Source organism: Echiichthys vipera, assembly GCF_963691815.1.
Source record: "Echiichthys vipera genome assembly, chromosome: 20".
NCBI classification, from domain to species: domain Eukaryota; kingdom Metazoa; phylum Chordata; class Actinopteri; order Perciformes; family Trachinidae; genus Echiichthys; species Echiichthys vipera.
In genome coordinates this window covers 2323133-2337149 of record NC_139845.1, presented here as the reverse complement: position 1 = coordinate 2337149, position 14017 = coordinate 2323133, and the positions used below count along the sequence as shown (strand labels likewise).

The 14017-nt window shown below is 48.5% G+C and overlaps 1 protein-coding gene across 1 annotated transcript; it reads right to left on the bottom strand.

The window, feature by feature from the left end:
* Positions 1 to 1000: 1000 nt before the first annotated feature.
* Positions 1001 to 10213, bottom strand: LOC310963016 (arg8-vasotocin receptor-like; the record flags this gene model as incomplete). The annotated part of the gene is made up of 2 exons (XM_083935646.1): positions 9249 to 10213; positions 1001 to 1284 (listed from the first exon to the last, which is right to left on the bottom strand). The coding sequence occupies exons 1-2, from the start codon at positions 10210 to 10212 to the stop codon at positions 1001 to 1003; spliced, it is 1248 nt and encodes a 415-aa protein (XP_083791772.1). The 5' UTR covers position 10213.
* Positions 10214 to 14017: the final 3804 nt, after the last annotated feature.

Here is a 14017-nt window from a genome sequence, read left to right as displayed (position 1 = left end):
CCACCCAACAGAGCTGAGTCATTCGTCCGGCATCGTGTCACAAAACTGCGAGCCATGTGTGCGTGTTTACATAGGCAGCACACACCAGCCAACCACAAACAAGGTCGATAAACATGCTTACGTCACGGGTATGGCCGTTACTTAGGCCGCAAAATGGGAATGGCAATGGGAATTAACAGGAATTTATGGGAACAGAAGAGAATAAAGGTTGGTCCTTTACAGGGATTTAAATATATATTTATTTTAGCATAAGCTTGACTAAAACAACCAGATCATCCGGTCATTTCACTTAATTTCTGAATGGATGGCGTCGGGGGGAGACCATGTACCAGTACGCATGAAACCACAGCAACGGCTCCATCTGTTCACGATGAACTCAGACATTAACGAGGTTCTCGCTCATACTGGGAACTTCGTCGTTCCCTTTAGTCACTTTACAGAAGATTAGACTCTTTACGTATCACTCACACTGTGATTTTTACTGGAACAGACTCTGGTTAACTTGGTCCCATCAGTCGTCACAAATCGTTTTCATAATCGGCTCGTGCAGTCGTAATAGGGGAGAAGTTAGCTCAGATTGACCGAGATCATGCGTTGACCGTAGCCTCGAAAATCTCAACAGCAAACAGCCAAACAGCGCAAGAGTTCATGGGTTTAAAGACGCGTATGTTGACAAAAGCCAGCAGCAGTTTCCGAAGTGATTGTCAGTGTGGACGGATGCTCGTGTTTTAAAGACGTGAAATCACAACAAAGAGTGCGGACAAGACCATCATGCTAACACCGCTTTACCCCCCCTCCCCAATATGTGCGACCCGGCAGCCGTGTGAAGCTAAAGAAACAAACGCCAAACATTTGCCGCAGAGTAAACTTTTCCATTCTGGATCGGACCAAAGCAAACGAGCTGTAGGTGTGACCGCGCCCTCTTTCTCCTTCGCTGCTGCAAACCAGCAGTGGACCCGTTCATATTTCCTCCAGACACACGGGTCGTGGTTTACAGCGGTCAGGACACAGACGGGACCTGCGGGCAGCTTTTAGGGGGCGGGTTGAGGTCTCTGAAGGGCTCCGAGAGGCGCGGCCCCTGCAGACGGGACAGCAGCGTGGTCCGGCGGATGCTGCTGTCCGAGTCCTGGTGGCCCCACTTGCTCCTCAGGCGGCGGCAACACGGCAGGCTGCGGGCGAAATCGGAGAGGAGGTGGCCGCTGAAGATCATGTAAATCCAGGGGTTGCAGCAGCTGTTGAGGCTGGCCAGCAGGGCGGAGAGCGTCACCGTGGCGTTCTCAGAGTCTGCGAAGGGAGGGAGATGAGAGGTCAACAACTAATGTGTGTAGGGGCGGGCAATATGACGATATTAGACTGTGAAGGATTAGAACGGGTTGACGATCAGCAAAATTAGAGACATCATAGTATCGTCTAGAGGGCACTTAAGCACATGTTTTAGCTTCCTAGAGGGCACTTTAGCACACGTTTTAGCTGCCTAGAGGGCACTTTAGCACACGTTATGGCTTCTCGAGGGCACTTTAGCACATGTTTTAGCTTCCTAGAGGACACTTTAGCACACGTTTTGGCTCCTAGAGGGCACTTTAGCACACGTTATGGCTCCTAGAGGGCACTTTAGCACGCTTTTTGGCTCCTAGAGCCTAGAGGGCACTTTAGCACATGTTATGGCTTCTCGAGGGCACTTTAGCACACGTTTTGGCTCCTAGAGGGCACTTTAGCACACGTTTTGGCTCCTAGAGGGCACTTTAGCACATGTTATGGCTCCTAGAGGGCACTTTAGCACACGTTATGGCTTCTCGAGGGCACTTTAGCACATGTTATGGCTCCTAGAGGGCACTTTAGCACACCTTATGGCTCCTAGAGGGCCCTTTAGCACATGTTATGGCTCCTAGAGGGCCCTTTAGCACATGTTATGGCTCCTAGAGGGCACTTTAGCACACGTTTTGGCTCCTAGAGGGCACTTTAGCACACGTTTTGGGATCCAGGGGGCACTTTAGCGCACAATTTGGCTCTTTCAGGGCACTTTAGCACATGTTTTGGCTTCCAGAAAGCACTTGAACACACTGCCAGGGGGCACTTTAGCACACGTTATGGCTCCTAGAGGGCACTTTAGCACACGTTTTGGCTCCTAGTTCATTGTTTTTGGCACAAGATTACAAACTGATTCAAATCTGTTCAGAAAGGTTCTTTGGCCTAAACGATCTGTTAAATGTTTTCTCTTTAAGGGCTTTAATTTTACATAGGGAAATACTTTGTTTAGGAAAATTGTGATAAAATCGTGATCGTGATTCTACTGTAAAAAAACGTGATATGATCTTTTCGCCGTGTCGCCCACCCCGAGGCGTTTGCTCTCTGTCTCTGGAGGGAGTCGCGCTGTAGCCCTGAGGCTGTTGAATGTTTACTCTCCCCTCCAGCGCCAGTTCGAGCCGCTCATGCACATTTTTGGACTTTTGTATTGTAGATTTTATCGCGTTACACAAATAAGCTGCTGACAGACGATCCTCAAATGTTTATTAGTCTGGACGTGTTCGCCCGCCCTCAGGGTGAGCGTGCACAAAGAGCCGTGTTGTTCAGGTACATTTAGACATCCATCTAAAGTCCGACCAGCAGTGAGATCGAAGTCAAAGTCCATCTTTGTCAAACCCATGCTTTTATGACGTTATTCTGTATTTTATTCTTCTGTATCGTGTTGTGCTGTCGTCTGTTGTTCCCGCTGAAGCGCCGGTACGAACCCGGACCACAGATGAAACCTCATCAGTGAACTCTGGCACGTTCACACTGAGCTGGACTCTGAAGTGGTGATTAATGCTCTTGTCGCGCTCTTTATTGGATTCTTTGACGTTTAAACTGCAGTAACTCCAGACCAAGTCATTATCAGAGTACATGTGTACGTGAAGCAGCTGATTTCAGAGCTGCAAATTAATCTTTGATTAATCAACTATCAAATTAATCACCAGCCATTTTGATAATTGATGCATCAGTTTAAGTCGTTCTTTAAGGGGAAAAAAGTCCAAATTCTCTGGTTTCAGCCTCATAAACACGATCATTCTTTGTTTCTTTCCTCTTTGAGAATCTTTGATCCTCATTTTTCAGCTCCATTAATCGAGAATTTGAATCAATAATGGAAATAATTGTTTAATTAAGCTTTACAAGATATTTCCAGTCAGCTGGAAACATTAAATGTTAGTCAGAGACGACGTTTCCAACCAACTGATGGAGGTACATTTTAGCTTTAACCTAGAAAAGTGCATCAAATGGTGACATTTTAAACTGAACACAGTCCCTTCTTAAATAAGTAACCTGATAACAAATAAAAATACTTATAAAAAGTCAATAAAATCTTTCCCAGCCAGGTTTTATTTCAGGAGAAAGGAGTAAAGACTCATTTTTTAGTTGCAGGAACCAAAAATATGGCTTTGGCAACATTTAGTCACCTTATATTTTGAGTAATCAAGATACGATGTATTAATACGTCGTCCTGTCATGTGTAGATGTGACGTAGAGGCCCCCGAAAAATCACAAATGTCCTTTTCGTCTTTCACTCAGGTTCTTCTGGATCTTATGTTTTCAGACTGGCCGTGTTTTGCACGATATGGGCGACGAGATTACACAAAAGTTAACGCAAAAAGATGCAAAGGTGCAGCAGACAACGCCAACATGACGTCATCAATGCGTGTGACGTGTTACGGCGTGATGACGTATAGGCAGCAAGAAGCATTCTCCGAGGCCCAGGTAGTGTGAGTACAAACGGGCCTGGAGGGGGGGACAAGGACCCTAAAGCACGGGGCACGGGACGGAGGCACAGTGGGAGGGCGCCCTCGCTGAACACAGTCAGTCCAGATTGTTTCCGTGCCCTGAATAAATTCTGACCAATACTTTTCAATCTTCAGGAGGGATTTCAGCTTCTGTTCAACGTGTTTTCACCTTCAGCCGTTTCTGGGTCATAAAAAAAGGAAGAGAACTTAATGTTCCTCTGCAAATGAATTCCTGCCAGGTTCAAAATGCCTCAGAGAGCCGCACCTGGGCCCTCATGACTCACTCAGAACTCCGCTTGGAAGGCTAAATGAAATTCTTGAGCTTCTTCGGGCCGGTCTGACAGACTTTAAGACCGTCAAACTCATATCCTCACTCCCTCGCTGCAGAGATACTCTGTTTATTCCACATGCAAAGTCTCCAGCTGTTTGCACTTAAGCATTTAAATGAATGTGAAGAAGTATAAATATCTGACAGGTTATTAACTGTTCCAAAGATGATAAGCCTGCACTTATTTGGCCTCAAATAGTTCCACTGTTGCGGACGGCTCTTCTGCACGTGCTTACCTGCTTTTAAAAATACGTCAGTCAGAGACGCTGTTTGTTTGGCTCGTTGACGGACGGATTTCTCAAACACCGTGTAACCACCGTACCCTGGGTTCTCAAACGCCATGGAAACACCGTACCACGGGTTCTCAAACACCGTGTAACCACCGTACCCCGGGTTCTCAAAGACCATGTAACCACCGTACCCCGGGTTCTCAAACACCGTGTAACCACCGTACCCCGGGTTCTCAAACACCGTGTAAACACCGTACCCTGGGTTCTCAAACACCGTGTAACCACCGTATCCCGGGTTCTCAAACACCGTGTAACCACCGTACCCCGGGATCTCAAACACCGTGTAACCACCGTACCCCGGGATCTCAAACACCGGGTAACCACCGTACCCCGGGTTCTCAAACACCGTGTAAACACCGTACCCCGGGTTCTCAAACACCGTGTAACCACCGTACCCCGGGTTCTCAAACACCGTGGTAACCACCGTACCCCGGGTTCTCAAACACCGTGTAACCACCGTACCCCGGGTTCTCAAACACCGTTGTAACCACCGTACCCCGGGTTCTCAAACACCGTGGTAACCACCGTACCCCGGTTTCTCAAACACCGTGGAAACACCGTAACCCGGGTTCTCAAACACCGTGGAAACACCATAACCCGGGTTCTCAAACACCCTGTAACCACCGTACCCCGGGTTCTCAAACACCGTGTAACCACCGTACCCCGGGTTCTCAAACACCGTGTAACCACCGTACCCCGGGATCTCAAACACCGTGGAAACACCGTACCCCGGGTTCTCAAACAACGGGTAAACACCGTACCCCGGGTTCTCAAACACCGTGGAAACACCGTAACCCGGGTTCTCAAACACCGTGGAAACACCATAACCCGGGTTCTCAAACACCGTGTAACCACCGTACCCCGGGTTCTCAAACACCGTGTAACCACCGTAACCCGGGTTCTCAAACACCGTGTAACCACCGTACCCCGGGTTCTCAAACACCGTGTAACCACCGTACCCCGGGATCTCAAACACCGTGTAACCACCGTACCACGGGTTCTCAAACGCCATGGAAACACCGTACCCCGGGTTCTCAAACACCGTGTAACCACCGTACCCCGGGTTCTCAAACACCGTGTAACCACCGTACCCCGGGTTCTCAAACACCGTGTAAACACCGTACCCCGGGATCTCAAACACCGTGTAACCACCGTACCCCGGGTTCTCAAACACCGTGTAACCACCGTACCCCGGGTTCTCAAACACCGTGTAAACACCGTACCCCGGGTTCTCAAAGACCATGTAACCACCGTACCCCGGGTTCTCAAACACCGTGTAACCACCGTACCCCGGGTTCTCAAACACCGTGGAAACACCGTACCCCGGGTTATCAAACACCGTGTAAACACCGTACCCCGGGATCTCAAACACCGTGTAACCACCGTACCCGGGTTCTCAAACACCGTACCCCGGGTTCTCAAACACCGTACCCCGGGTTCTCAAACACCGTGGAAACACCGTACCCCGGGATCTCAAACACCATGGAAACACCGTACCCCGGGTTCTCAAACACCGTACCCCGGGTTCTCAAACACCGTGTAACCACCGTACCCCGGGTTCTCAAACACCGTGTAACCACCGTACCCCGGGTTCTCAAACGCTGTGTAACCACCGCACCCTGGGTTCTCAAACACCGTGTAACCACCGTAACCCGGGTTCTCAAACACCGTGGTAACCACCGTACCCTGGGTTCTCAAACGCCATGGAAACACCGTACCACGGGTTCTCAAACACGTGTAACCACCGTACCCTGGGTTCTCAAACACCGTGTAACCACCGTACCCCGGGATCTCAAACACCGTGTAAACACCGTACCCCGGGTTCTCAAACACCGTGGAAACACCGCACCCTGGGTTCTCAAACACCGTGTAACCACCGTACCCCGGGTTCTCAAACACTGTGTAACCACCGTACCCCGGGTTCTCAAACACCGTGTAACCACCGTACCCCGGGTTCTCAAACACCGTGTTACCACCGTACCCCGGGTTCTCAAACACCGTGTAACCACCGTACCCCGGGTTCTCAAACACCATGTTACCACCGTACCCCGGGTTCTCAAACGCCATGGAAACACCGTACCACGGGTTCTCAAACACCGTGTAACCACTGTACCCCGGGTTCTCAAACACCGTGTAACCACCGTACCCCGGGATCTCAAACACCGTGGAAACACCGTACCCCGGGTTCTCAAACACCGTGGAAACACCGTACCCTGGGTTCTCAAACACCGTGGAAACACCGTACCCTGGGTTCTCAAACGCCGTGGAAACACCGTACCCCGGGTTCTCAAAGACCATGTAACCACCGTACCCCGGGTTCTCAAACACCGTGTAACCACCGTACCCCGGGTTCTCAAACACCGTGTAACCACTGCACCCGGGTTCTCAAACAACGTGTAAACACCATACCCTGGGTTCTCAAACACCATGTAAACACCGTACCTTGGGTTCTCAAACACCGTGTAACCACCGTACCCCGGGTTCTCGAACACCGTGGAAACACCGTACCCCGGGTTCTCAAACACTGTGTAACCACCGTACCCCGGGTTCTCAAACACCGTGTAACCACCGTACCCCGGGTTCTCAAACACCGTGTAACCACCGTACCCCGGGTTCTCAAACACCGTGTAACCACCGTACCCCGGGTTCTCAAACACCGTGGAAACACCGTACCCCGGGTTCTCAAACACCGTGGAAACACCGTACCCCGGTTTCTCAAACACCGTGGAAACACCGTACCACGGGTTCTCAAACACCGTGGAAACACCGTACCCCGGGTTCTCAAACACCGTGTAACCACCGTACCCCGGGATCTCAAACACCGGGTAACCACCCTACCCCGGGTTCTCAAACGCTGTGTAACCACCGTACCACGGGTTCTCAAACGCCGTGTAACCACCGTACCCCGGGTTCTCAAACGCCATGGAAACACCGTACCCCGGGTTCTCAAACACCGTGTAACCACCGTACCCCGGGATCTCAAACACCGTGGAAACACCGTACCCCGGGTTCTCAAACACCGTGGAAACACCGTACCCTGGGTTCTCAAACACCGTGGAAACACCGTACCCTGGGTTCTCAAACGCCGTGGAAACACCGTACCACGGGTTCTCAAACACCGAGTAACCACCGTACCCCGGGTTCTCAACACCGTGTAACCACCGTACCCCGGGTTCTCAAACACCGTGTAACCACCGTACCCCGGGTTCTCAAACACCGTGTAACCACTGCACCCGGGTTCTCAAACAACGTGTAAACACCGTACCACGGGTTCTCAAACACCGTGGAAACACCGTACCCCGGGTTCTCAAACACCGTGGAAACACCGTACCACGGGTTCTCAAACACCGTGGAAACACCGTACCCCGGGTTCTCAAACACCGTGTAACCACCGTACCCCGGGTTGTCAAACACCGTGGAAACACCGTACCCCGGGATCTCAAACACCGTGGAAACACCGTACCACGGGTTCTCAAACACCGTGGAAACACCGTACCCCGGGTTCTCAAACACCGTGGAAACACCGTACCCCGGGATCTCAAACACCGTGGAAACACCGTACCCCGGGTTCTCAAACACCGTACCCCGGGTTCTCAAACACCGTGGTAACCACCGTACCCCGGGTTCTCAAACACCGTGTAACCACCGTACCCCGGGTTCTCAAACACCGTGTAACCACCGTACCCCGGGTTCTCAAACACCTTGTTCTTCAGTTCCCTGATTATTCGCATGTAAACAGTGTTCCCCTTTATTATCGTGTTTTCTCGTCTGCGCACGCTGCGGCGGTCGCTTTTGACACGAAAATAGAACAAACCAGGAAGTAACAGCTCAGAAAAGTACGTGGGAAAAAAACAACAATAATAGAGCGTTAACAGCAACTAACATCACTACCAAATACCCTTTTCTGTCGTATTTCTGTCCAAAAGTCGCCGTTTGTGATTTTGACAAAGGTGAACTGTAATAAAGCCGTATTCAGAGCAGCTGTATGTTGGTGGAGCGCCACCTGCTGCACCGGAGGATGAGTTACTCCGACATTTTCCCATTCAGCCCCCGCTCACGTACATGAGGGGAACTACAATAATCTGATTATTCCCGTTTTCACGTTACTGACGCGCACGTAAACGCACTGAATGAAGCATCTCACCGACAGATTTGCTGCTTCTTTGTTGCAGCTTCAGACCTGAAACAGACACTGTGTTTGATGACTGGACGCTGCTTTTATTGTGAAGGGCAGTTTATTAGCCAGGCTGTAAATCAGCTTAGGCCCAGCACAGTTAGCATCAGGGTCACAGTCCCGTTAACACGCAGACATGGTGGGGGGGGGGGGGGGGGGGTGGAAAGGTTTCAAAAGGAGTTCCCGCAGACCCGTGATCCTGGATGACCACTGCCACCAAGAGCTTGTAACTTAATAACTTTAATTATATTATCTTTGGTTGTTATGTCTTCATTATAAACATATTAAAGTCTTTCCACTCACACATAAATACAAATAAAACTAAATACCTTCCCCTCTGATTCCACTTTTGATCGATAGAAAAAGAAATATTCTCATTTTTAGTCTTTTCTGATTCCTCATTCAAACAAAAGACATGGTTTTGGAATAAACATATATATTTATTTTATTTTATGCTGAAGCTTCTGTGTGTTTGTGCGGCTGCAGACGGGTTTCACTCGGGTCAAACAGAGCGCTGCGTTTTAAGACGCAAAAACCAACAGAGCGCTGCGTTTTAAGACGCAAAAACCAACAAAGCGCTGCGTTTTAAGACGCAAAAACCAACAAAGCGCTGCGTTTTAAGACGCAGAAACCAACAAAGCGCTGCGTTTTAAGACGCCAGAGACCTGAACCCTGTCTAAACGGTGCTGTTCTGAGAGACTCACCGTCCCAGGAGAAGGTCTTGTCCCACACCGACCACATCTGCACGGTGAAGAAAGGCGCCCAGCACACCACGTACGCCAGCACGATCACGAAAGTCATCTTCACCGTGCGTAATTTGGCGCGCGAGATGGTGCTGACGCTGCTGACCGAGCTCCGGCTCAGGAACCCGTTCTTCGCGGCCTCTCCCGCCGAGCCCGCGCTCCTCCTCCTCCGGGTCTTGTACTTGAGGTTCCTCCAGATCGTGCGGCAGATGAGCCCGTAGCAGCACACGAGCACGGCCACGGGCACGAGGAAGATCCCCACCGTCATCCAGGTGATGTACGCGCGCGTCCCCCACGGCTCCATGAAGTGTCCCCAGCAGTCGTACACGGCCGAGCCCGGGTGCACCTCGCTCAGGGAGAAGATGAAGTACTGCGGGGTGCTGAGGACCAGGCTGCACGCCCACGTGGAGCCGATCATGATGTGCGCGCGCTGCGTCGGCTGCTGGAGCGTCTGCAGCGGGTGGCAGATGGCGATGTAGCGGTCCAGGGTCATCATCACCATCATGTAGGTGGAGGCGAACATGCCCAGCACCTGCAGGTGCTTCACGATGCGGCACAGAAAGTCTGGCCCGTAGAAGCGGAAGGTGACCTCCCAGCAGAGCTGCGGCAGCACCTGGAAGAAGGCCACCACCAGGTCCGCGAGGCACAGGTGCTTCATGAACAGGTGCATGCGCGACGGTTTCCTCCGGGTCTTGTACATGGCCAGCAGCACGCTCACGTTGCCCACCACCGCCGCCACGAACGCGAGGCTCAGGACGGTGATCTCGATCTTGGCCACCTCCTCGTTCCGTCCAAACGGGTCCGTGTCGTTTCGCCTCCCGCTGAGGTTCCCGGTTCCGGTGTCCAGCTGCTGCGTGAAGTTGAGTCCGTCGGTGCAGTTCGAGCCCGTGGTGTTGCAGGAGCTCTTCTCCCAGGGGAACAGCATGGTGGCTTCGACCTCCGGGCGCACGGAGCCGCCTGCGCGCCGCACCCTCACCCTCTCCACCGGAGACCGTGGCTGTCAAAGTTTTACTCGATCACTCCAGCATGCACGTGCCGGTCACCGCGGTGTTCCTCGAGACCCGGAGAGTGAAGCTGTCAGAAGAAGTCACGCACCAAAATCAAATCCACGCGTGTTTTTAACAGCGTGGCGCAGAAAGAGTCCAGGTTTGAATCCCAGCGAGTCTGCGGAGCCAGCCTCATTTAAAGGCTCCTGTGACCAGCCCCCTGCACACACACACACACACACACACACACACACACACACACACACACACACACACACACACACACACACACACACACACACACACACACACACACACACACACACACACTCTCTTCCCTCCCACCCATTTAACAGCACACAAGGTAAAGTGGAGCCTGCGGGGAAATCTCTGCCGTAACTCTTGACTGTGGAGGTTTATGGATCATTTTACACAGAATAAGAATAAAAAATGGAAAATCATAAATGCAAAAGGAGGGAGGCAAATAAAAAAAGATTACATTTTATTTTAATAATGAATTTAGTCTCAAAATGTTTCTGACATCGTTGAATTTTTTTCATTTAGAGTATTTTAAAGTAACTTAAACTTATATAATGATGTGTAATAATCATAATAATAATAATAATGATAATAATTAGATCTTGTCAGCTAATATATAAAGATGAAAGTTTATATTTTTATCTTTCTCTGGAAGCACCTTAAGATAATAATAATTTCCTTTCTTTATGATAAACATGCTTCTGTTGTACCGCACTGGACTGTTTTGTTTACACACACACACACACACACACATATATATATATATATATATATATATGTGTGTGTGTGTGTGTTTTGATTTGAGCTGTCAAATCACTTTGTAAGCTGCTGTTTTTAAAGGTGCTACACAAATAAAGTCATTATTATTATTATTATTACTTTAGTGGATTGACAGAACAATCATGATGAGGAATACATGGATCGACTAATCGCCTCAAATACGAGATTGTATCATGAAAAACTGACATTTAAACTTTTAAAGACGTTCAATCTGCAGATGAATCAATAATGACAATAACTGTTAGTTGCAGCCTTGAATAATAATAATAATAATAATAAAATGAAGCTTTATGAAGCATTTTCTCTGCAGGAGTGGACGATATGGCCAAAGTCTTCTCTCCTGATATAGATCACATATTTATTAATATATAATAAATAAATGAATCAGTAGTTTATTAATACAGTTTTGTATTTTCTCATTTTATGAACGACTTCAGAGCAGTTTCACATCACATGTTCTGAGCGGTTTGAATCTGTGCGTGACTTTATCAGTTTACAACGATCTCTTTTACGTCTGATTTCATCCCGATGCGATTCACGTCACTTTCATAAACAATCATAAAGAAACAAGTTCAACTTTCATTCAACCACATCATTGTTTTATCATTTTGAACGTCACAAACACTCAACGTGACTGTTTTAAATCAAAACACATTGAATTACGATGAGAGAAGTTCAGCATCCGTGAGGAACTCGGAGTAGAGCCGCTGCTCCTTTGCGTTGAAAGGAGCCAGTTGAGGTGGTTCAGGATCATCTGGTAAGGATGAACCCTGGGCGCCTCCCTAGGGAGGTGTTCCAGGCACGTCCAGCTGGGAGGAGGCCTCGGGGAAGACCCAGGACCAGGTGGAGAGATTAGATCTCCACACTGGCCTGGGAACGCCTCAGGATCCCCCAGTTAGAGCTGGTTAATGTGGCCCGGGAAAGGGAAGTTTGGGGTCTCCTGCTGGAGCTGCTGGTCCAGCTTGATATCAGTTTAGATGATGTTATTGTGCATCACGATCTCTTTTACGTCTGATTTCATCACAATATGTAACTTTCATAAACAATCATAAAGAAACAAGTTCAACTTTCATTCAACTACATCATTATTTTATCATTTTGAACGTCAGACACACTCAACGTGACTGTTTTAAGTCTCTCGTTTCGTCCGAACAACAGTTTCAAATCAAAACTTATTGAATTGCGATGATTTAAAGCGGGGGGTCGTCACATTTAAGAGTCTGGAGCCGCAGAGTTCTGGGTGTTTTTTGTTCTGATTAGTTCTTGTTGTCAGCGCACGGATTCATTAACCACAGAGGAACATTCACGGGATGAATCCAATTAGCACCGAACGACGTCCCCTCACCTGAATATTGATTTAGTCTGCTCTTTATTCTGACCATGACTGTGTGTGTGTGTGTGTGTGTGTGTGCTCTAATTAATGTGTTTATGTGGCGATAACCTCGTAACCTCAGAGACGGCGCTTGTTTTCTCAGCATTGAGCGAGAAACCCCCCAAAGTGCAGCTCTGCAGAGAGAGAGAGAGGAGCAGAACGAACTCCTGCAGCAGAAACATGAAATACCAGAGTCTCAGCTGCTCCTTCAAAAGTCCACACACGACTTTTACATCACAATGATCTCCTGAGGTTTTTCCCTAAAGTCCAAACAAACTTCACAACAAACAAGTGCATCAATTAAACACAACAAAGGACGAGATAAAGGGGATATTCGTTGGCGGGTTTTTGCATTAAAACCTTTTACATTAAAGTGAAATCTTCCCAGGGTCCTTTTCCACACTTGCGTACATCAAATAAGCCACCAAGACAGTTTTTTGTGTTTAAACTATTAACGGAGAATTCTGCCAACATAGTGACATTTTTCTCCGTGGCCTGGAATCATTAAAAAACCGCAACACGCTGTGTGACTGTCATCAACCGCACTGGACGCTGTTTTTCCACGTCCCCAGAATAAACTGGAAGAGGCGACTGATTCCTAAATAAGTCCTCAATGGAATTCCGGGGTAAAATCATCCTAGGGTCTTTTTCAGCACGTGGCTAACTGTGATTAGCTCTGGGCAGCACGGTGAAGGCATTCAAAGGTCTTTTTTAACCACTAATGCTGCTGAAAATAACAGCAAACCTCTGCAGCAGCAGGAGAAGAGTCCCTACACACAAAACAAAGCAGCAACAGCGTAGTTAGTGAAGCCAGAGTTTATTAAAGAGTGTTTTAAAGACTTACCTACTGGCCCCTGTACCAGCTCCTCTCATAGTAAAGTCCATTACAGTGGAAGGAGCCCATTGCTGCTTTGTTGTGTGTGTAGGGACTCTTCTCATGCTGCTGCAGAGGTTTGCTGTTATTTTCAGCAGCATTAGTGGTTAAAAAAGACCTTTGAATGCCTTCACCGTACTAGTATAGTATAGTTAATTAGTGATAGACTGATATTATTGGCTGATATTTGTGTTTTTTCACGTTTATCGTATCGGTCTATGCGGGCTTCTGCGTTCACCGATTTCTTTCCCCCCGTCATTATTCACAGACGGGCGTCCACAGGCTGGAGACGTCTTTTTTAAGTTCAATAAACGTTCATTTTTTTTTAAAAATTGAGACTCATAACATTTGTTTTCTTCGTGTAAATTGAGAGAGCGAATGTAGAATGGGCTCAATAAAATCGGCGGTCCGTATTGGTCATCGGGGTTCAGTGTCTTGCCCAAGGACACTTCGACATGTGGACCGGGGGAGCTGGGGATCGAACCTCCGACCACTGAGCCACAGTCGCCCCACTTTAATAATCCCAGGGGGAAATTGTTCCGTCGCAAACAACATATTTAACAACAACAACATACAGATAACGTGGATATTTGTAAAAACAGAAATATAAAGCAGCATTTATATATAAAACTATAAAATATCACTATAACAGTAATATATTCAGATCAAAATCACTGTA